Source organism: Macaca fascicularis, chromosome 13 (genome assembly GCF_037993035.2).
Source record: "Macaca fascicularis isolate 582-1 chromosome 13, T2T-MFA8v1.1".
Taxonomy (NCBI): domain Eukaryota; kingdom Metazoa; phylum Chordata; class Mammalia; order Primates; family Cercopithecidae; genus Macaca; species Macaca fascicularis.
The window spans coordinates 106,742,403-106,767,626 of NC_088387.1; the positions used below are offsets into that span (position 1 = coordinate 106,742,403).

Consider the following 25,224-nt stretch of genomic DNA (forward strand, 5'->3'; position numbering starts at 1 on the left):
GGGCTGGTCCACAGTTGCCAAGGTTGGCAGTCGGGGAGATATGGGATGGATAGGAAAGCTGGACGCCTGCTTCTGGGGGCCAGTGAGCTGAGGATGGGGGCCAGAAGACCCCAGGGACTATCCAGCAGGAAACCCCTACCAGCATGCATGTGGCTCAAGGCTGGTAGATAATTAAGGAATCATGGCCAAGACTGGCAAGAAAAAACTGTCTACTCCTATAGGCGGCCTTTTTGTAGCTTCCAGTCTGGGAAGCTTCTCTCTTTGGTGCATGGGAGATTCACTAGAAAACAGTCTGCCCACGAGAGTGCCAGTGAAACTCAGTGGGAGGGTGTCAACAGAGGGAGGAAGTGGGGAAGTAAGTGCCACTTGATGTCCCACACATGCCTTGTTGGTGGCCAAGCCATAGGAGCAAGAAGAAAAGAACCAAAGCACATCATGACTAGAAAGCAGAGCCTCTTCTTTTGCAGTGGCCCTCCAGCACCCAGAGCTTAATATTGTGTCAACTGCAAATGACATACGCTATCACAGAGCTGGCTTTGAGGGGAAATTTGGAGCTGAGAGGCAATAAATAGGTAACATATATGAAAACTGCCAAATACGCCTGTTTAAAACTTAAGTCTCAAAATTGGATACTTCCTGTTACCTGCCTCCCATAGTTAAGATTAATATACAGTCTTGTCTCAATTAGTTTTAGCCGCTGCAACAAAAATATCAGACTATGTGGTTTCAACAGCAGAAATTTATTTCTCACAGTTCTAGAGGCTGGGAATTGCAAAATCAAGGTGTTGACCAATTTCATTCCTGGTGAGAGCACTCTCCTGGGTTGCAGATGGATTTCTTTCTTGCTGTGTCCTTATATGGCAGAGAGCAGAGAGAGAGGCAGCAAGCTGTCTCCTGCCTCCTCTTGTGAGGACGCCAATCCTGTCATGGGGCCTCCACTCTCATGACCTGATTGCTTTCTGAAGGTCTCATTTCCAAACATCATCACTCTGGGAATTAGTTTTTCAACATGTGAATTTTGGGGGACACATTGATTTCATAGCAAACCTGTATGTTTTAACCTTTGGCATCTTTGTAAGAAAGACTTATAGTTAGACTCATGACATACTTTAAAAAAGGTTGGGACTTCTGATCTTAACATGTAGAAAGGAAAATACCTTTGCACTGTGGAAGATTGTGGGAAACACTGGGAAAATTTCATGATGATTACTTCCCTAAAAGTTTTGTACATTAGTAATTAAAAGTAAAAATATAACATGAAAAAGTTGTGTGGAAGAAGATGATGCATCAGCCAAACAGGATGATAAACTTAACATTAATACAAGCAAGATATCAGAGGTGAAAGAGCATGAGAGGTAATGAAACGGAAGAAGACAAAGTTACTTGTATTTTCTTTAGAAAATCAAAACACTAATTCTATATTATTTTTCTTTGTTGTTTTGTAATCTAAGACAATGAGCTCATGAGTTCATGTATATCTTTTTCTGGGATATAGTAAAGGACAGTTTTTATCTCTGAAGGAGTTGAGGGATGTTAAGAGAGACAAAACAAGTACTTTTCTGGGGAGGGGAATATTTTGTTTAGTTAAATAAATAGCCAGTTAAGAGCAAGAGCACTATGCTGGGGACTGCAAAGGGGTACAGGACAGGCATAAATGTGACTTTTACTCATTGGGAGCTTATGATTTTTTTTTTTTTTTTTTTTTTTTTTTTGAGATGGAGTTTCACTCTTTTTGCCCAGGCTGGAGTGCAATGGTGCTGTCTCGGCTCACTGCAACTTCTGCCTCCCTGGTTCAAGTGATTCTCCTGCTTCAGCCTCCCGAGTAGCTTGGGACTACAGGCACATGACACCACACCTGGCTAATTTTTGTATTTTTAGTAGAGATAGGGGTTCACCATATTGAATGTAACTGACCATATAAACAGATTTCAGATAAAACTCTAGAAACCCAGTGAAGGTAGTGATTATTATTATAGATCTGGTAGTGATGGAAGGCTTTATATAGTGAAGATGTTTGGAGCAGGGATTTGGAAGGATTTAAAGTAGACCTTCTTGAGTGAGAAGGAAGGAAGACATTCTTAACAAGACAGATGGTATGAACGAATGAAAAGACGTTGAGCATGATTTATGAGGCCCATGACTAAATCTGTTTTATTCACTGCTGTCTTTCCATGTCTACTTCAATGCCTGGTATGCAGTAGGTGCCCAGTAAACATTTTGTGGATAGATGAGCTCTGTACATCAACCAGTTTGCTGGCACTGATATTTGACAATAGTGAACATTGGGAAATATGATTAAAAAGATATATTGATTTGGGTTCAGGAGGATGTGGAAAGGTTGTGATGACTTAGGCATTTATCTACTGTTGTGGATTTCTGACTGTGGAAGCACAGAGGAAGATGGTGTAGAGAGGATTGGAGTGGAAGGAAGGTAGGAAAGCTTGCTCAGAGCAGGGGACTCCTGCAGTGTCCTGGATATTTTGTGTTGATGATTTAGACTGGTATGGAGGCTGCAGCTGTGGAAAAGGGAAAGTGAATTAATAAGAGACATTTGAAGAAAGAACTGATGTGAGGCAATATATAAAGGATCCTAGGGAATGAGTCAAATATTAATTGAAATTTGTTACCATAATAGCTCTTTGTAGGAGGAGGGCAAGTCAGGGATTTTGAATGGAGTTGGAGAAAGCAGTTGGGAGGGAGGAATAGGACCTTGATCTTTCCAAAAAACAGCATATCATGACTTTTTATGATTAAGTTATTTACACCCTGGGATATATCTCATGGTCAAATAAATACAGAACTTTGATGGGCTCATTTGTTAAAAGTTAAACATGCTTATTAATTATGGCAGAATATATCTTCTCTTTCGGCCTTATTGTCTGCTCTATTATACAGCCACAGTGCAAGCCAAAGGCAATTATACAAGTTAGGAGAAAACGTTTTATATTACCAAAAATGAGTCCTGAGCTTTCTGTTTCTGTGTAGCTCATTAGAGGAAGAAAGCAAGCAGGTAAACTCACACTCCCTGCATCCAGTTGTAATCACCATTAGGGAATTGGCTGCTTTTCTTTTGAGTTCCTCTAGCAGCTCCCTGTGGCCAAGGTCCTAAATAGCTGCAATTAGATATAGCTTTACAATTCTGAAGGCAGTTGTAATGTGTTGTGAGATGTCATGGATTCTTTAATTCCTCTGTTTCTTCTTCTATATCCAGAGTAAAATAAAGAAGCGATCCTGGGTTCTCCATGAGTGTTTGGAAAGAGTTCCTGAAAATGTGGATGCTGCCAAAGAACTGCTTCAATATGGATTAAAAGGCACAGACCTGGAGGCTCTTTTAGCAATAGGGAAAGGAGCAGATGAAGGCAGGTTGGTTATAGAAGGAATTGGATTCAAAGTAAAAGTGACTTTGTGAGAACTTTTGTACTGAGACATTGGACTGGGTAAACTTTTCTTTAAGTTATTCTCTACTGAAGCAGTTGCTTTTGATCAATACTTTCTTATCTGAAGTCATTGCTCATCAGGCATTTGGAACTTTTTAAAAAATATAAATATGAGAATATATCTGAGAAGTAAATAATTAAAATGAGACTGACATGATTACCATTTGAAGACCTTAAGAAGAAGTGATTCAAATAGCAAACTCTGGACATTTTCTGCATAGGCTGCTTTACATTGAATGAATGTAACCCCACATCTCTTCCTAAATAGTTTTCATTTTCTTGATTTTTAGATTTCTATTTGTGATAATTACTGATGACTTTTTGCCCATCTATGGATATAATGAATGATCACTTTGTTTACAATGGCAAAAGTTTTTTTCAAATACTTCCTTCTGTTTTTGTGCAAATCAATAATTAAATCAGTCAAAATAGGAGAAAGCTTTTCACAGCATGAAGTTTTTAAAAATGATGAAAATATATTTGTTCTTTTATACTTGCAGATTTACATTACCTGGTGAAGTAGACATTGACAATATCTCCTATGAAGAACTTTCACCACCTGATGAAGAGCCTGCCAAGAATAAAAAGGAGAAGGAGCTCAAGAAGAGACAGGAACTACTGAAATTAGTGAACTTTTCCAAGTAAATGATTTGTTACTGTTCATTTGATACTTTCTTTAAAATAGTCATTTCAGTGTGTTCCTTACTAGTGTAGTAATTAGTCCAAATTATTTCAGCAACTTAAATCAAATGTACTTACTATTATCTTACCCTTGTGCTTTTCTGAACTGTTTCATGAGTTTTGGGCTCAATGGAGTATTAATAATTTTCATTGTAACTCCTAGAGAAATAATTCTGTGTAAATATAAGTGGCCTAATATAGTTATTCAAAACAGGTTGACACTGGAACAAAAGGAACTTTGCCGTTGTAGACGGAAATTATTAACCTACTTAGATCGACTTGCAACATATGAGGTAAGGAATAATTTTTATCAAACCAATTATGTTCATTTTATCTGTCATTATAAGTGCTATGGCTGCCCTAATATCGGATATTCTTGGTCCTTAGAACTATTTCTCTGGGAAAAATTGATTTCTTACAGAAGCAGGTTCTCTTATATACTAGTTTTGGTAAAAATTAGAGATTGCGAAAGCCAGAAGTTGTTTTGTTAGACTAGGGAATAGAAGTGCCTTAGCCATTTTAGTGCATTTGTGTTTCGAGATTCATAATCTTTTTCATTTACTTTTATATTTTGATTTTAAGATAATGGCACGTAACTCTTTTCCATACCAGAGTTCAGTATATACTAGGTTTTAATGTGAATATTTCTGACTCATTTTATTTTAATGATTTTTTTTTTTTGAGATGGGATCTCACTCTGTTGCCCAGGCTGGAGTGCAGTGGCATGATCTCAGTTCACTGCAACCTCCACCTTTTGGGTTCAAGCGATTCTCGTCCCTTAGCCTCCTGAGTAGCTGGAACTACAGGCGCATGCCACCAAACACGTCTAATTTTTGTATTTTTTTAGAGACGGGGTTTTGCCATGTTGCCCAGTCTTGTTTTAAACTCCCGGACTCGAGCAATCCGCCTGCCTCGGCCTCGCAAAGTGCTAGATTACAGGTGTGAGCCAACTACGCCTGGCCTATTTTAATTATTTGTTAGTGGGTTGAATTTACTTGATTCACCTTTGATCCTAATTAGGGCTGAAGTTAGGTATTTGAGCTTAAAAACAGTATACTTCACATTTGGGTCTTCAGGGACACAAACATAGATGTCCCCATCTTGGGCATTTCAGTGGCACTCTGTAGTTTAAGACCAACTTAGATATTGTTAAAGTGTAAGTGTAAGTCAGCCACATTTCAGTAAATATACGTAGGTTAGATTGCTTTCTTACATGACTCTTGTAGCTGCAGTTCTCTAGATTTTAAGGTAAGTTTTTCATTTTAAAGTTTGACTTCACTTGGAGGTTACTTTCTTAGTCTGTGTTCTGCCTCCCTTGTGTGTGTGCCCCTCGGCTCTTGGCACTGGCACACAGTAGGCACTGTATGTTACATCTGATAATGTGATGCTTGTCCCAAGAACGTCTGACCATGCAGGCAAATGCAGAAGCCTTCGATTCCCCCATCCTGCTAATATAATTGAAATGTTTTTAAACAAAATACTGAAAGAGGGCTGTGGTTATTAAAAAAAATTGGTAATGACTATATCATTACCATTTATCATTGCAAACAAGTTACGAAACATTCTTAGTAGGTTCATTTATAGATACAGTTCGTTTGGCTGTTGGATGATCACATTACTTTAAAACACATCATGTTGATATGCCTGAGTTCTGTGATGTTTTGAGGTAATATATTAAAGCCAGTTGTGAATTGCAGAAGTCTGTACAGATACAATTATTTTTATACTTAGCCTTAGTTTCTCTAATGATATCTTTTTTAAAAAGTGCCTACAAGTTCAGTTTGACTATCCAGTTAATTTTTTTCATTATTTTTTAATTTTTTAATTGCTATTCCCTATATGACAGTAGTAAGTATATTTATTATTATACTGTAACAGTAACATTTAAAGTATTTGTTGAGCTTACTGTTTTTAGAGAATTCTGCAAAATTCTTGAAAAGTAGGTGAATTTGATGAATTTCAATGTTAAAACTTAGTAATGAAAATATTCAGATGTAATAGCTAACCATTAGATAGTAGTAGAGATAGGCATTGCATTTTAATCACAGGACATGGCTTCTTTTATTAATACTGTGATAAATGAGATAAAAATGAATTCATTTAAATTTGACATGAGTACCTCCTCAATGCAAGATATTGTGCCATTGCGAGAGGTAGAGAAAGGAACAAGGAATGGTCTTCATGGAGTTCACATTGTATAGACATTAAATGCTGATAAGAAAGGTATGGAGAATTGATGAGGGAACATAATGAAGAAAAATGTCAAATTCTTCCTGGGGATGTCTGAGACGACTCCACATAGAAGTAATAGCTAGCCTTTCACAAAAGGAAGGCAGATTTCAGGGGCTAGGGAGGACCTTAAGGGGGATGTTAGAATGGAGTCTCCTTACAGTTAGAGATTTGTCTTGTTTGCTGCTGTGTCTCTGAGCTCTGAATGGTTCCTGGCTCATTGAAGGGTTCAGTAAATATTTATTGCAAGAACCAGTAGGTAGGAGAATACCCTTAAGAAATACCAACACATTCTTTTGAGGACTTAACTATTTGTCAGCCGTTGTCTTATGAGATGGGTACTGTCATCTTCTCAGTTTTATGGATGTGAAAACTGAGGCTTAGAGAAGGTAAGTAATTTGTCCAAATAAGTAGGAAGCAAGGACTCATAATCAGGTCTCTCTGATGGGTAGCCCATGCTGATAATCAGTGTGCCATGTAAAGGCCCAGTGGCATGAAAGCAAGTGTCATGCTGTTGAGTAAGTAAGCTAGTCAGGGTACAGGATGGGGAGCGTGAGGGGTGGCACAGAACAAAGGTGGGAAGTATGGTTAGAATAGTTTGTGGTCATGTTTGGAAGGGTCTCCTGCCATGTGAGTAGTTGCATTGAATTTTCATCAGAGGTTGGGCACGTTTAGGAAAGAACAAAAAGTGGAGGAGAGGAGAGGAGACTGTGGCTGTGGGCCGCCCTTTGAAGAAGTTTGACCGTGAAGAGGGGCAGAGAAGATGGTGGTATCTATAGCAGGTGTTTAGAATAGAAGGAAGAAATATTGTTTTTATATTAATGGGAATGAATAGTAGAGGGTGAGGAGGATTTTATGGAACAAAAGAAAGAGAGGATACTTGCATGATTATAGAAGTGGAATACGAATGGGATCCAGGGCATCGGTGGGATTTTGAGGCTTTTTAGGAGCAGAGAGATGTTTCTTTCTGCTGTAACTGGAAGGAAGGAAAATCTTATTACAGATACAGGTAGGTTTGTAGTTTTGGTGGTTGGAAAATGAGGAGTTTCTCATCTAATAGTGTCCACAAAAGGCAGGGTTTTCCGCTGAGAACAGGGGCTGAGGAATAGGGTGTGGGAGGTCGAGAAAGAATGACAGTTGTGGAAAAGTTCCTAACAGAGACTAGGAAATAAAACTTCTTCGGGAAATGTAGTAGCGTGGATGAGCAGCACTAATTATCTGTTTGAATCATGTTGCCTGGAATTTATCAATGTTTTAGCTTTTTATTATAAAAAACTTCAGTCACTCAAAGAAGCATAGAGAAGAGTGGTGTGATGAGCCCGATGTGCCCATTGCTCAGCACCAACCATTTTCAGCATGCACCAGTTATGTGTGTCTTTTATTCTCCATTTTTCTACTCTTGCCTTCCCTTTTTCACTGAATATTTTAAAGCAAAGCCCGTATATCTTATTGCACCCTTAAATATTTAGGTATGTATGTCTAAGAAGGACTTAAAAAACTGGAACCACAATGATATGATTATTTCTAACAAAATTAGTAGTAATTCCCTAATAACATCTGATACTTACTTTATCTTCAGATTTTCCTGGTGCTTTTTTTTTTTTTTTTTTTGCATTGATTCATTTGAATGAGGATCCAAGCAAGGTTGAGGTTTTGAAATTAAAATGGGAATTGTCAGCTTGGTTTTGTGACTTATCTTCAGTGACTTCATAGCTTGTGTTCAGAGATCATAGCTGGGTTTGACTGGTTAGGGAATGATTTGCTGGATGAATGCAATAAAGGGAAAGAGGCCAGGGATTAAGAAGCCCTTTTATAGCCATGGACCAGGCACTTTAAGCTGATTAGAAGGAATGAGGGACTTTGAGGGGAAATGGAAAGTGAACAAAGAAGTAGAGTGAGTGGATTGGATGCCTCTGTGAGATTGAGGAGTAGTTGAAATGCCACTTAGTGTGTGAGTAGGAAGATTAGGTGCGGTAATCACAGAGTCGGGGCTAGACATTGAAGTGTTTCACACAGTGTCTTTTGATGATGATAGAGATCCAGGGTTTTGTGACAGGATGTATAACTGAGATGAAATAGAGGAAATAATTGTCATGCATGAGGAGTCAAGGAACTGAGAGCTTTTTTTGTGAAATAGGGTCTTGCTCTGTTGCCCAGGCTGGAGTGTAGTGGCACAATGATAGGTCACTGCACTCTTGACTTCCTGGGCTCAAGCTGTTCTCCCATCTCAGTCTCCCAAGTAGCTGGGACTACAGATACATGGCACCATGCCCAGCTAATTTTTTTTTTTTTTTTGTAGAGATGAGTTCTTGCCATCTTGCTCAGGCTGTTCTCAAACTCTTGGGCTCAAGCAATCCTCCCACTTCAGCCTGCCAAAGTGTTGGGATTACAGGCGTGAGCCACTGCGCCTGGCTAGAACATTTGTGAAATACTTTTCTTCTTTTGGTTTCCATGAGTATGCATTAAATTCTTTTTCTCTTTACTTCTCTGACTGTTCCTCCATCTACTTTTCAGATGCAGGTTCCCTTTTCCTTGTTCATCCTTTAAATAATGTTGTTCCTCAGGCTCTTTCAAACTCATTCTGTTTAATCTCCCTTGGAATAATACTTCCGTATTAATCACCCTATGCCATATATCTCTAACCCACATCTTAGTCCAGAACTCCTGACTTGTGTATTCACCTGCTCACTGTGTAGCTCCTTTTAGACATGCCGTAGTTGCCAACTTAACCCATCTACAGGTGAACTTCTCAGCTCTCCTTCCTCCCTCCTCCCTCCCTCACCTCCTCCACATCTCCTCATTCTTCTCTTTCCTGTCTCTGTAAATTAATTCAGTCAACAAATATTTATTGACTATTTATAAATGTGGCCAGAATAATACTGACAGGCAGTGTGCTAGGAATCTGGGATTCAGTATTAAACATGGCGGACATGAGCCCTAAGTCGTACTTTGTAGTGGGGAGACCTACACTTGCAATTCCAAGGCTAACTTCTCGTTGTCTTTTATGTTTCAGCTTGTGGGCCACTTCTCTGTCCTCCCAGAACTAGTTGTGGCACCTTACTGAGTATTTCCCCTCACCTATTCCTAGATTTTAAGCTACTTAGAGGGTGGGAAAAGTGTATTATTCATTGTATCACAGTGCCTGTCACAGTTCCCTTAGCACATGGTGAGTGGCATTCAGTAAATATTTGTTGAATAAATGAATGGTTCAATCTGCATTTGACATAGGTCACCCTAGAAGTGGTAAAATTAAAGTTCACCTACAGAGGTTCAGGTGCTCATAATACATTGTCATGCATGACTGTTGCTTATTTTTACCCAGTGGTTGATTTTGGTTGTCCTAATGTAATTAACTTAATTTTTACTGCCTATTTCATTTACTTCTGGATTAAAAAAAATAACATTTATTAATATAGCACTTTTCAAAATAAAGGCAAGAATGCAAATGTGGTACTTTAGTTAACAATTGATGGTTGGAATTAATTAATTCAGGCCTTATTTATTTAGGCAGGCAGAGTTGTAAAGGTTTTTGATATTTTCTTGTCACCCATATTTAAAAGCCTTTTCATTAAATCACTGTTTCCCCTCAGGAAATCCTAGGAGTGCCTCATGCATCTGAACAGAGATATGATGCTGAATTCTTTAAGAAATTCAGAAATCAGAATATTGTTCTCTCAGCTAGAACTTATGCTCAGGTAATTTGCTTTTGGTAAATAAAATAATTATGGTTATTAACACTCTCTAAATCTTTGAGCTGTGCAGTTAATGTTATTGTGTGCATATATTGCATTTTCTTTTTTGTTTTAATATTAATAATTGTAGGGAAAATTTTAATTTAATATCCATCATTCTGAGTTTTAAAAATAAATAATTTTCATAGCCGTAGATTGAGAAACAGGATATAGGCTAGGAAAAACCAGGGTCATTTCAAAGTGCTTCATATCAGAGCTGCATGACAAAGTTAGTTTTTGAATGTTGTCATATAAAATCACTCCTTTATTTCTTAGATTTACATTAGAAACTTACCCCTTGCCTTTTGTACAGGAAAGTAATGTACAAGCTCTAGAAATTCTGTTTACTTATCATGGCTCCGACCTGCTTCCTCATCGCCTTGCGATTCTCTCCAACTTTCCAGAGACCACTTCTCCACATGAATATTCTGTTTTGCTGCCTGAAGCTTGGTATGTGACTATGTTAACAGAGTTTTACCTTCTTTCTATATATTGATAATTTCTTGTCATGCTGAACACCTTAAAATTAAAAAAAATAATAATTTTAATGTAATATATTTAAACTTTTTTCCTGATAAAAAATTAAGTTATTGTAAATGGTCCTGAAGCCCAAGTGTTTCTAACATAACAGGATTACCTTAACAAGCACAATTTTTTCCTTTTTTTTTGAAAGCCTTCTGATTTTACTTCTTTGTATTTAGTACATACTGTTTTCTGGTTAAGAACAGGTTTTAGGATAATGTATGCCTGAGGTAGTTGTATCTTTTAGAAATTGAAGTGTGTTTTTGACAGTATTAGATGGGAAGACCCAGAAACCCAGGGATACTGCATCTTCCTTTGCTTAGCAACCCTGTCTTCATAGGAAATACCACAGGCAAAAAGACAAATGGGAAACTGAAATATTGCTTTACCACTAGACTAATGCTTCTCCTCTCAGTTTACGGCGATTTGATAATTGGGTTGCAGCATGTGATATAGTGTCAAAGCCTGTGCTGGAACCATTGAGTCCCTGTATTACCACCTGGTAGTCTTCTGTTCCTGAGAATAAAGGAGAGGGAGTACATTTGTCTCACTGATAACTCAAAAACAGGTAGGCCATTTGCCCCAGACCTGAATGGCACCTGGGAGAAAACAGGAGGGCTGAGCATACCTTGCTTAGGTCAGTTACTGAACAGAGGCAGAAGACAAAAGAGTAAGATGACACATCCATTTGTGTGAACCTTTACCTGTGGTGAGCTAGCCCACTAGTAAGTGTGGCTCAATGGTTAACTACATGATTTGTCTTTTCTGTGTTTGAGTTACTCATCTTTAAAATGGGTTGACAGTCCCTGTCTTATTCACTTTGCATATTTTTAGTAACACCAGAATTGATAATTATTATATCTGGTTGCTAACTATAGTATACTGTAAAGTACCCTTTAGTGCACTGTTAAGATAATTCTGACTGAAATCATTTTTACTAATTTCAGCTACTGGAAACTTACGGTGCTAAGAGATGTTATTCAAATTACGGGGATCATTTGGCTTCCTCATTCCTCCCTTGCTGCCTCCACTCAATATCCTATTTCTAGGCATGGGTATTAATGATGATGGTCGACATGTATAGAGTAATTACTATGTATTTGGCACTTATTTATTTTTGGTCTTCAAGTAATTTTGGTATTATCCTGTTATTACAGAAAGCTGAGATTTACAGAAGTTTAGCAGCATGCTGAAATCTATATATGTGCAGCCAGAATTTGAACCTGTATTTACTTTAAGTTGTAGGTCAGTAAGCACTGAGAATATATTATAAACTCCTTAGTTTACATTAGTGTTAGTCCTTGAAAAGTAACTCTTTGTTTTGATAAAAATCAAGAAAAAGGGCTGAGCATGGTGGCTCACTCCTTGTAATCTCAGCACTTTGGGAGGCCGAGTCGGGCGGACCACGAGGTCAGGAGATCAAGACCATCCTGGCTAACACGGTGAAACCCTGTCTCTACTAAAAATATAAAAAAATTAGCCAGGCGTGGTGGTGGGCGCCTGTAGTCCAGCTACTCAGGAGACTGAGGCAGGAGAATGGTGTGAACCCAGGAGGCAGAGCTTGCAGTGAGCCAAGATCACGCCGCTGCACTCCAGCCTGGGCAACAAAGCGAGACTCTGTCTAAAAAAAAAAAAAAAAGAAGAAAAAGAAAAAGCTCAGGATGCTTTTTTCATTTTCAAATAATTTTAGATCTGTATAGTGAAGGATAATGTAAATGATATTTTATAAATATATTTTATGCATGTTTTCAGAATATAATTATATCTATTGTTCTCCGCCTCTTTGCAGAATGAATCTAATCTGAATGGAAATTACCTTTCCTACTGTAAATTGTTAGTATAGAGAAAAGGGCTACTGTCTCAATCGTTTTTTTAAAGGCAGTTTCTCCTTAGATTTGGATACATTTGTCTAGGCCATACCACCCTGAAGGGCCTCCCCCATCTCCTCAGATTTGGATGCATTTATTGTCAGTGTTTTCTGATGATTGCTTAGATAAGCATTTGATTTTAACCTGAAATTTGAAAGTTGGTTGCAAAAGAGTTGCACAGTACCCAATGCCACACTACCTTTGAATGCCCTGTGGTTCCTTTATGGGGCCTGCCACAAGAACCATTTTAAATTGTGATCAATAGTTTAGTCATACCCTATTGCAGCAGGGTATGATGAAAAGAATATGATGTTATTTTGAATCATTGTTTGGGGATATGTTGTTTAGACAAACTTTGAAGAGACTGATTTCTTATGAGTTCTTAAGTTATGCTCATTTTTAAACACATTTGGAAAAAATAGTTTTTTAAAATTAACCTTTATTCTCAAGAAAGTCTTTCATACTATTTTTTTTCTATAGTAGTAAATAGAATGAACAATAGGTTACAATAATATCTCTGTCCTTTCATAATTTAGGTTTATATTAGTCTGTTTGTGTTGCCACAGAGAAATACCTGAGGTAATTTATAAAGAGAGAAGGTTTAATTGGCTCATAGTTGCACAGACTGTACAAGAAGCATAGTGCTGGCATCTGCTTCTGGTGAGAGCCTCAGGAAGTTTCCAGTCATGGCGGAAGGTGAAGGGGCAGCAGGCGCCCTCACATGGTGAGAGGGAAGCAAGAGAGAGAAGGGGGAGGTCCCAGACTCTTAACCGGAACTGAGTGAGAACTCACTCATCACCAAGGGGATGGTGCTGAACCACTAATGAGGAATCTGCCCTCACATCCAGTTGCCCCCCATCCAAACCCCACCTCCAGCACTGGGAATCACATTTGAGTGTGAGATTTGGAGGGAACAAACATCTAAACCGTATCATAGTTACTGCAAAGCAAAATCACAGTTGTGCTTCAGGCAGAACCTCTTCTATGAGGATTTCTGTAAGTTACTCCTTTCCCAATACTCTCATAATTCTTTATTTTCATTGTGTAACACCTTTTACATTGTGTTTTAGTCATACTTATTTCTGCCTTTCTCCCTCATTTCCTTCTCTCATAAATACCAGACTAGCTCTTAAAGACAGAGACCATCTCTTCCTTATGTTCAGATCCCAGTTAGGGTGGCGCTTGTATAGTGAGTATACTGAAAATGTTTGCCGACTGCATAAATTAGGTCCTCTTGTGTCATTTAAAAAAGAGGTTTTGAAGTATCCTGCAGGGAGTGCAGATGGACTTTCACTTGCTAACCTGGAAGAAGCCCAGGTCTGTGTTTACCGAGGTCCTGAAGGGTTCAACTGCTGTTTCAACCCATCGTTAAGGATGGAACTCTTTTATTCTAATTGAAGCTTTACCCTAAATGACAAGTAGAGCAGTAAGATATACTTATAAAAATTATTTCCATCGTGAGGGTTCTTTGAATACTTGATATTCATTTTCAAATCACTTGGAAGCATTAGTTCAGATGAGCAGTGTCCTGTTTGTTGGTGCGTGAGTGCTTTCCTCCATTTTCCACGCACCATTGGCTGGGCACCTCAAACGTGCCTGGAGCTGTGGTAGGGACTGAGGATGAGTAGAGCATAGCTCCTCTTCAGCAGGAGTGATCAGGGATGCTTTACAAAGCAGTAGCACTTCCTGTTACAGCATCATGCTGTCAAACGAGGAAGAAAGAAAAGTTAAACATACCCTAAATAAGTAATTGCAGTTCATTCTGCTCTTTTCTTTTTTCTCCTCAGTAGCAATGCTGAAAACTAATAAAATGACCTTGACATTCCCTGACTGTCTTGGATGGCTGTTCGCTTTCCATGTGTGTGCCTTATTCTTCTTCTGAGAGTGTACATTGCTCAGTGGCTCAGCCTGTTTCATTCTGCTCTTTTCTTTAACTCCTCCACTTATATTTTGCAAGTAATAATGACTTTTTAATAATCTGTTGAATTGATTTCAAGTCAATTAGTGACTTGAATTGAAACAAGTCACTAGACTCTACGTGTATGACTCCCCAAATGCCTGTCTCGCTGTGCGGTCTTCAGCCAGCTGTTAGGAGGATTGCTTAGAGCCCCCTGCGCTCTCCACTCCTGCCACACAGGCCTCTGACTGTTCCTTGACCTTGCCAAGCCTGCTCCTGCCCTAGGTCTTTTTAATTTAGTGTGCCCTTCTCCTGTGTCATCTTGTAACTGGGTCTCTTACTTCGTTCTGAATCTCTACTCAACTTAATCTCTTCATAAAGGTCTTCCCTGACCACATTTTTCATATAAGCTTCACTTTGCCCTCACTTTCTGCCTATACTCTGTTTTTCTTCATAGTACTTACTCCTAATATGTTACATGGTTATTTGTCTTCTCTACTTTATCTGATCTTCCTTGGCCTTCCTATTTAAGAATTTATTTAAAATTCTACTTTTATTTTAAATCTTCCTTCTCTGCTTTATTTTCTTCCTAGCATTTATTATATAGTAATCTAATTAATTTGTGTTTTACTTATTTATCTTATTTATTGTCTGTTTCCCCTTCTGGAATAGCAGCTCCAGTGGACAGCGATTTTGTGTGTTTTGTTTCCATCCTTATCTCCTGCAATTAGAATATTGCCCGGAATGTTGTAGGCACTCATTAAATACTTGCTGAATGAATGAATAAATGAATGGGTGAATGTAAGATCCATAAAGAAGGGACTTTGCCTCTTGCTCACGAATGTAGCTGCAGCACTAAGAACAGTGCCTAGTACAAACCAGTAGCTCAGGAAATATTTTTTTGAATGAATGAGTGACTTAGGGACCACAAATTAAGTACATGGAAGGACAGATAGAATTTTAGATTTTAGAGTTCAAGCTGTATTAAATTTTGCAAAACAATAGTAAGTTATGCCAAGTTGACCTATTGCCTGCTCTGTTTTGAGATCCCACTGGCAGAACTTTTGCCTTGACATTTAACCAACATTTGATTAACCACTTTCGATTCAAACACATTTTATGATTATGAAAGCTGGGAAACTTCTAAATTATGTGCTATTTTTGTGTTTTATGTTGTCAGTCTTAAATCATCATGTGTATTTGACATTGATGAAATGTGAGCAAGTTTTATAAAGCTTTGAAATTACATTTGCTGTCATAGGTGATGCATCTTTTTATAGCCACCTATTCTGAGTTTGTAACTGTTATAAAATGTTTTCATTTGATATTCTAGTTGGCTGTTTTAAAGTACAAAGGTGACATTTCTTACAGTCTTTGTTAGCTTCCACAACTTGAGATAATAGAGATTTTCTGTTAGAAGAAACATTTTGTCAGTGGGGTATGTTTTGGTGCCTATAGCATGTTTCAGAAAGATTATTTAGATTTTTCATTTTTGCTCTTTTTCTATTTGAAAATATTTCCTGAGTGATGAATACAATTTGGTTAAAATTGTATTGTGAGCAGTTGTCTGTTGAAATAGTGTAGCGTAGGAGTAAGAGCATTGACTATCTAGCTGCCTAGGTTTGTGATCTTGGGTTTCTTAACTGCACTGCAGTCTTCTCACTTGTAAAATGGATATGCTCATAGTATTTACTTCATAGTGTTGTGAGAATGATTAATGAGTTAATGTGTGTCAACTACTGAGGAAAGTGCTTGGCACCAACTAAGTGTTACTTTAGTGTTAGCAATTATTATTACTACAGAATCCCATGCTGAAGCCTTGGCCTTATGTGCTTATATACTTCATATACTTATTGCTTTAAGCTTCTTATTGGAATATGTATACAGAACAGTTGCAAAGGTAACACAGATAATTCTTATATGCTATTCACCTAGGTTTTTTTTTTTTCTTCTTATATGACCACAGCATATTTGTCAGAATTAGAAATTAGCACTGGAATAGTCCGTTCTGCTATAACGTGACACATGAATTCCTAAAAGTCATTGCATTATACAGAATTATTTAGTGAAAACCACAGGGCATATGAGAAAAGGGGATTAATGGTATAGTACTGAAGAAGTTTGCTCACTGGAACATATTTAGTAACCTAACAAAAATTGTAGCATAGGCTGGGTGCGGTGGCTCACGCCTGTAATCCCAGCACTTTGGGAGGCCAAGGTGGGCAGATCACCTGAGGTCAGGAGTTTGAGACCAGCCTGGCCAACATGGTGAAACCCCATCTCTACTAAAAATACAAAAATTAGCTGGGCATGGTGGCACACACCTGTAATCCCAGCTACTCAGGAGTCTGAGGCAGGAGGATCGCTTGAACCCATGAGGCAGAGGTTGCAGTGAGTCTAGATCATGCACTGCACTCCATCCTGATGACAGAGTGAGAGTCTGTCTCAAAAAAAAAAAAAAAAAAATTGCAGCATAGTTTTACGTGTGTTGAATGGTTAAGAAATACTTACATACTAAAATATGGCCCTTTACCTTGAAAAATACCTGGATAAGACCTTGTTTATGGAAGCTGGGTATCAGAAGAGTTGCAGTTTGTGAGCTACTGGAAAGTGGAGAAAGGAGGGTGATCAGAAATCTGATGGAGAGTTGTAACACTAGCTGTGGATGGGAGTTGCTTCTCACACACTTGGTGAACTGAAATAGCTGGTAGATGTTTGAGGAATGTACATGCACACGGAATCCAGCGTGGCTTGGTTCATCAGGGGGCAGTTTTCCATGTTCACCTGATGCTTCTGAAAGATGAAATTGTGCATCAGCAATTAGGAAATTTGTGTTACACTTAAGTTGTTTCCTAATATATCCATTCGTTGGAACAAATTTGCATTTTAAAACATTATAGCAGAACTGACTGTACAGTACTGTGAGCTAACTACAGATTTATTTGGATTTAACAGTTTTTTTTTTTTTTTAAACTAATATCCTTTTTCTGTTTGAGGATACAGTCCAGGATACCACATTGCATGTAGACTTCCTTTACTTTCAATATCTGGAAATAAACTCTTGTTTTACCATATCTGTTCATTAAGAAATTCTTTGACAATTATATGTTTACTGAACAATGAGAATTGATACTCATTTATATTCCTAGATTATCTCCAGAATCAATAAGAAAATATTGAATTATAGTTAGTATATTTGAAATATTGCAGTATTTAAAATATTTTATAGTATAAGTGGAAAAACTCTGTTGATGGAATCTCTGTTGATTCTTCTTGCCCTCTTAGAAAAGCTGTTACTAGGCTGGGTGCAGTGGCTCACGCCTGTAATCCCAGCACTTTGGGAGGCTGAGGCGGGTGGATCATGAGGTCAAGAGATCGAGACCATCCTAGCCAACATGGTGAAACCCCGTCTCTACTAAAAATACAAAAATTAGCTGGGCGTGGTGGCGCGCACTTATAGTCCCAGCTACTCAAGAGGCTGAGGCAGGAGAATCGCTTGAACCTGGGAGGCGGAGGCTGCAGTGAGCCAAGATTGCACCACTGCACTCCAGCCTGGCGACAGAGTGAGAGAGACTGTGTCTCAAAAAAAAAATAAATAAATAAAAATAAATAAATAAATAAATAAGAAAGAAAAGAAAAGCTGTTACTCTAGTATCTGGCAATTTGCTTGCTTGTATCTAAGTTTAGTTAGGTTATTTGATGATTGAGAGTTTGACTGTGAAAAGCCTGCTGTAACATGCAGATGGACTGTAATTGAGTAAAGTATGAAAATATGTTTTCGGTGTTTCTGAATTTGATTGCATGGATTATCTGTTATCTTCTAATTATTCCCGACCTTTGGTTTCACAGTAATTTTATGGCTTATCAGTAAGGCTAAAAATAAAAAGTGATTGAGTGAACAATTTTAGGTCAGCAGTGGTTTAGATCACATAGGATGCCAACTTAATCTTCAATATGTACCTAGTCCCCATCTTCAGAAACTGCTGTTTTCCTAGAGCACAGAAAGCACAGTCCCCTGCCTTCATTTAGAACAATGTTGCAAAACAGTGTAACAAATTGTATGACAATCCTGTTGGCAGAAGCGTTCTTCCCTAGGACCTCTTTGTGCTCTACATGCTTCAACTGATGCCTTTGGTACTTTATTCTCTTGCTAACCCTGGGTCGTTCCTGCTTTCCTTGGGCCTTGTTCCTTTTGTGCTCTCTGCCCCACTTGATGGTGCAACAGGATATTCAGGGTCTCCAGAAGTTTTCCAATTCCCATTTTTCACTGGGGAGTATCATTGGATAAAGAAGTCTGGCATTCTTTTCTCCCTACTGATGAGTCATTGTCACTTACCCATACTGGAGGGCCTTCTGGTGACCAATTTGGAGGGTATTACTCTGTTTGCAGAGGTCATAGTATCCTGTGACAATTTTTTTAAAAAAAAACAACACTAACACATATCTCCTAGTAAAGTGCTGTGAATATAGTACATACATGAAATGATGGTTAATGACTGTTGAATGAATAAATGATTATGTGAGCAGATTTAGAAAATGCAAGGTAGTGTGACAAACTAAATAAGATTTTCTTGAAACTGAATCGGTAAAGAAAATGTGTTGTTGACTTTCTCAGACTGTAAGCATGGACATAATTCTAGTTATCTTCTTCCACAATCCTATTCAGAGCGAATACATCTTTTTTGCATTCATAAATCACACTTTGTATCCTTATATCTTGTTGACTCAGTTGAGCATAGGGACCATTAGGACCATTTGGCCATAATACACTTTTAGTTTTATCTTAAAAAATATTGAATTGTAAAATACACCTAACATAAAATTTACTATCTTAACTATTTTTAAGTGTACAGTTCAATATTGTTAAGTACATTCACATTGCTATGCAACCAATCTCTAGAACTCTTTTTATCTTGCAAAAGTGAAACTCTATACCTATTAAACATCTCCCCATCCTCCCACCTAGCCCTTGGCAACCACATTTCAGCTTTGTATCTTAATGAATCTAACTTCTTTAGGTATGGCATATAAGTGGAAATACAGTACTTGTCATTTATTGACTTTTTGTTTTTTTTAGCGTAATGTCCTCAAGGTATGATATACTTCTGGTGAAATTAATATTAAGATTATATAAGATTTAGAGTGGTTTCTACCTGTGGGTCATGTTTCTGTTTATGCTGCAAAACTGTAAAGGATGGAGATAAACTCTAGTTTGACATGGGAGATTATGTCACTATTTTTGCCTGAACCCCTTTGAAGAACCTCTTCTTCATCTTTTGGTGAGAAAGAGAGTATCCAACCTGAAGGAAACTTCTAGTATGTCTTCTGATACTTTATTTTACAACTCATGGATTTGAATAGGCAAACGTGGAGAATTTTTATGTTATTACAGCAGCATAAAACTTATGATATGAAAACAAAACATCAATATTCATATTACTAAAATTTCCAGTAGAACAAATTTTATATAGGTCAAATTGATTCACTTTATAATTTAAATCATTAATAAGAAACTCACCTTTAAAAAGATCAGAGGATATTATTCCAGTTCTTCACAAATGAAAGGTAGTTAGAAGTCTACTTTTAACTATATTTTAAGGCTTAAGTTGATGATATTTTGATAATTACATTAGTTTATGATTTTCCAGAAATGAAATAATTTGAACTGTCTTTTTTTTTTGACATCAAAATGGACTCTAGGCAGCTTTCAATTTAGAATGTAAATTGGCTGGATGTGGTAGCTCATGCCTATAATCCCAGCACTTTGGGAGGCCAAAGCAAGAGGATAGCTTGGGGGTAGGTATTTGAGACTAGCTGGGCAATGTAGTAAGACCCTGTCTCTACAGAAAATAAAAATAATTAGCTGAGCATGGTGGCACGCTTCTGTAGTTCCAGCTACCAGGGAGGCTGAGGTTTGAGGATCATTTGAGCTCTGGGGTTCAAGGTTATAGTCAGCTGTGACCACACCACTGCACTCCAGTCTGGGCAACAGAGCAAGACTCTGTCTCTAAAATGAATAAATAAATAAAAGAAGGTAAATTATCTTTTTCTCCCAGACAGTCCCAGAATCAATTACTGTTGGTATCGTTTCATAGTTTTATGGATATTCCAGGAAGTTGTCTTCCATAAGAAGAATGTTAATGTTTCTTGCAAAGCAGCTATTGGCTTTTGAATTTTAACCTTCTTTTGAGTGAAATTTATAATTAATCATGAGTACATGTAAACTCATTTAAAAATGAAAGCATCAACAATGAACCTGATGCTGAAAAAAAGAAAAATAAGTTTAAACATTTCTAAATTGCTTTATATTGTTTCACTTTCATTGAAAGAACAGTTTAACGAAAATGTGTGAGTCATATAAATTTTATATTATTTCAGAAATATTTAGGGAATACTTGTGTTCCATATAAAGGAACTATATTTGATTCAGTAAATAAATAGAAATGTGAATCAGATGTGGTACCTGTCCACAGATAAATTTGTCATCAGTGGGGAAGATCAGACAGGTTAGATACAACTTTAAGATAGATACAACTATCTTAAAATGCGTTATATGAGGAGTGTAGATAGGCTTAGAGATGGGAGAGATGCAACTTTCTGTTGCAAAGGAAGTGAATCAGGAAAGCCTTACTGGAAAAGATAAGATCTGGATCTAGACCTTGAAAATTGAGTATGTTTTTGATGTTGGGAAATTTGAATAGGAAAGAAGTGTCTGAGTGTATATTTAATCCAAAGTATTTCACATACTGAGGCTTTGTCTGCATCATATTGCTTATTCACAGAGTACAAAACATATTCCCAATTAACTTGTTAGGTGAAAATGAATTAGTGTAGCGTATTTCCGGTAAACAAAGATGAATCTCTCTTTATTTATGCTTTTATATAGCCTAGTCCTGTTACTTCTTTTTGTATTCCCTGAAATTTAAAAAGAAGTAATTTTCATTTGGTATTCTAGTTCTACCCTAATTTTGTTGTGGTAATAAAATATCACCTAAACTGTAGACTGGATGATGAAATATTTATGGAAAGATTAGGGCATTGCATTTACTTTTTTGATTCTCCAGGGAGACATAAAAGTGTTTCTTTTCCCTTTAACATTGGAAACTTGATTAGTTACCTAATCAAAATTCAATTCCCCTATGTGCAGTTTATTTCTGAGCTGCTATGAGGAAAGAACAATAAAATGGCTTTATATTTCGGGCTTGGAAAAAGTATTTGGCCTTCTGAGGTGACTGTCCACAGAGAGAAGTCCACAGAGTACTTAACAGGGTGGGATATGCTGGCAGTTTGTGAATCCAGGAATAACCTTGTGGTTATATCAGCTAAGAAAGGCCTAACAGCCTCTATTGGCTGGGAACAGGGTTAGGATCTGTGGTAGGGGTAATTGGTTTGCATGTCTCCTGGCACTGTGGGCACTCTAGATCTTGATAGAATGAGTTCTTATCTTCCTATTTAAAGAAAAAAAAAGGCTTTAAGGCGAGCTCTCTGATTAAGAAGGTGTAAGTCAGTATTATTTCAGAGTAGTTTTTTGGGGCCTTAGAAGTATGTTGACATTGATATTTGTTATGCATCTGGTACTCTGGGGAGTCCTAAGGAAATGAAGGTGTACTAATTAATTAACCCATTTCCTCTTTTATTCAACAAACATCTCATGATTGAGTATGGAACATTTGTCTTTAAGTGTACCTACCAACTTTATGTTTCACATATAGTTCACATAGCATGTTCATGAGATAAGCAGAAAGGGATTATTTTGCTTTTAGGGCCAAAAACTTGAGAGGCATTAGTGAAAGAGGTTCTGAAATAGGGAATTATTTTAATAAATAATTTTAATTTTATTATTGTTTTAGTGCGAATGTAACTATTTTCCAGTGTTTTTAATGTAACAATGTAATTTGCAGTTTCCATTTTTATTTGAAATTAAGGAATCTTTGAGAGAGTCTTTTTTTTTTAAACTAATGTGTTCTCTTAAAAAGAAGGATGCTATTACTAGAGTCAGATACCAAATGATACCCTTTTCATGGAGTTTTATTTCATTATTCATTTTCTTGCAAACTCTAAAAACCTTGACCAATAATTTCAGAATGTATGATTCTTACATAGATCGTAACATCTTCTGAATGGTTTTATTGCCTGAGGTAAATAGTCCCTATAATTCTTTTTGGTCCCACATTTAATTAGTATGTAAAACTTGTCTGTAATAGCCATGTGTGTTTATCACACTATATTTAATTAACATATAAATAAACCTTTTTCTAATTTCTGATATAGGCAAGCCTGTTTAAGCATTGCATTTATAAGAAGAAACTTCTGCTAAGAATTAAAATCGTATTTTGTCGACAAGACATGCATTATTTTAAGAAAAGTTTTGTCCTCAGTGTGTGCCTATTGCATTTAATCCTAAAAGTTTAGATGCCATGTAATAGGAACTGTGAAAAAAAAATCCATGACATATATGCATGTTGGGATCACATGGCATATGGTGTTGACATACTTAATGTGGAGAAGTAGTAGTATAGTATACTGGAAAGAGTGGTGCATTCCATCAGAAACAGGGACGTACATCTTGTGTGAGTACATGCTAGCTGTGTTATTTTTGGAAAGTCACTTGGCTTCAGTTTCTTCAAGTGTGAAATGGGAAATTGTAGAGGTATTTATGATTAAGTAACGTACGAGATACATCATCTAGCACAGTTGCTAGCATATAAGTGGTGTTCATTAGACAGTAATGGTGGTGATAATAGGGGATATGGTTGTAGGAGTGGCAGCAGCAATTTTTTCTGTAGATGTTGATGGGAATATAGATTATATTATAGGTATCTTTTAATTTTAATTTTATAATTTAATTTTAATTTTATAATTTTAGGCTTGCAAAAGGCTGAAGATGAATGAACAAAATAGAAAATTATAATAGGAAATTGCTATAGTTCGGTTGATGATGCCCTCTCCAAAATTCATGTTGAAACTTTATTCTTAGTGCAACAGTATTAAGTGGTGTGACCTTTGGGAGGCCAAGTCCGCATGATGGGATCAGCACCCTTATAAAGGCTTGAGAGAAAGAAGTGCTCTCTTGCTGTTTTGTTCCCTTCACCATGTGAGGACACAGCCTTCATCCCCTCTGGGGGTCACAGCGACATGATACTGTCTTGGAAATAGAGACTAGGCCCTCACCAGACACGAAACCTCTGATTTTGGGTTTCCTAGCTTCTGAAACTGAGACATAAATTTCCGTTCTTTATAAATTACCCAGTCTCAGGTATTTTGTTCTAGCAGCATAAATGGACTAAGACAGGAATATTTCTTGTTGATAACACTGATGCTTGGATTTATTATCTGAGACAGTGCCCCTTTCCTGGTGTGAGGTACCTGAGCTTCCAAATTACTAATAAAGTGCTTAATGAGCATTGCATCAAATGAAGTTGAGGTTTTAAATTTCACTTTTAATTGAATTATGGATACAGGAAAATGAACAAATCATAAATGTGCAACTTGATGAATTTTCACAAAGTGAACAAGATTTAAGAAACAGAATATTACCAGCATCTCTCGTGCTCTCTCCTTTTACCATCTTCTAGCCATCTCACTCCAGAGAGCCAAGAGAGCCGCTACCCTGGTTTCTAACACAGCACATTAGCCTTTTCTCTTAATCACAGGGAGTGGTTCAAGAGAATTATTTTACCTAAACTCTGGGAAAACATAAAGAACTGTTTTTCCCTCTCAACAGTGATGAAATTCTCATGTCCTTCAAGTCAGATGCCTTTCTTGCTTTTCTAATGTTGGATGTACACTGACTTTTAAAAACAATTTAAAGTGTGTTATTTTTGAACAACATACAATGGGATCTTTCTGTATTATCCAGTCTGGCAATCTGTAGCTTTTAATGGGCATGCTGAGACTTAACGTTTGTATTCCAGGCATGGTTCAATGTGGTTCAGTATAAAGCTGATGTTTTAAACTGGTATTTGTTTACTACTGTCCCATTGATATTTTCATTTGTTCACTACATGTCCCATGTGTTGGTATTTGGTGTTCGTTTACTACTTGTCCCATTTTTGGTATTTGTTTTGATATCTGTTTGCTACTTGTCTCAATTTTTCATTGTTTCCCCTTTTTTCTTTATCTGTTTTCTTTTGATTTGAATATTTTTATGATTACATTCAATCTCCTTCATTGAATTGTTAGTTACACTTTCTTTTGATTTTTTTTTTTTTTTAGTGGTCGCTCTAAGGTTTATAGTAGACTTCTTTAACTTATAATAATCTGCCTTCAGATAGTTTAGTAGTACTTCATGTATAATGTAAGAACTTACAATAATATTTTTCCATTTTCCTCTTTCTGGCTTTTGTACTATTGTTGCCATACATTTAACTTTTAGATGCATGTGTTATGAACTCCATAATACATTTTTGTTATTTTTGCTCTAATCAGTAATTTTTAAAAATTGAAAACGTATTTTGTTTTTACACACATATTTACCATTTCCAGTCCTCTTCATTGCTTTGTGTAGATACAATTTATATCTGGTGTCAGTTTCCTTCAGCCTGAAATACTTCCTTTAGCATGCCTTGCAGTGCTGTTGTTGAATTCTCTTTGCTTTTATGTCTCTGGAGAAGTCTTTGCTTAGTTTTGGAAGGTTTTTTTTTTTTGACTATAGAATTCTAGGCTAACAGTTGTACTTGTTTAGTACCTCACTGGAGCTAGTCTTCTGTCTTCTGGCTTGTATTGCTTTAAGCATAACTCTGCTGTCATTCTTGTCTTTGTTTCTCTTTGCATAATGTGTCTTGTTTTCTTTGGAGCTTTTAAGATTTTATTTATAACTAGTTTTGAGCCATTTTATTATTATATGCCTTGGTGTGTTC

The 25,224-nt window shown here is 37.0% G+C and overlaps 1 protein-coding gene across 4 annotated transcripts in view; it reads left to right on the top strand.

Moving 5' to 3' along the window:
- The window catches only part of NBAS (NBAS subunit of NRZ tethering complex), a 390,542-nt gene that overhangs the window by 92,879 nt on the left and 272,439 nt on the right, over positions 1-25,224 (top strand). For all 4 annotated transcript variants that reach the window (XM_005576512.5, XM_074012306.1, XM_074012305.1 and 1 more), the window contains 5 exons: positions 3,212-3,363; positions 3,938-4,078; positions 4,333-4,411; positions 9,938-10,042; positions 10,392-10,528. In XM_005576512.5, coding sequence (XP_005576569.3) covers positions 3,212-3,363; positions 3,938-4,078; positions 4,333-4,411; positions 9,938-10,042; positions 10,392-10,528 — 614 coding nt within the window. The remainder of the gene's footprint in view (positions 1-3,211; positions 3,364-3,937; positions 4,079-4,332; positions 4,412-9,937; positions 10,043-10,391; positions 10,529-25,224) is intronic.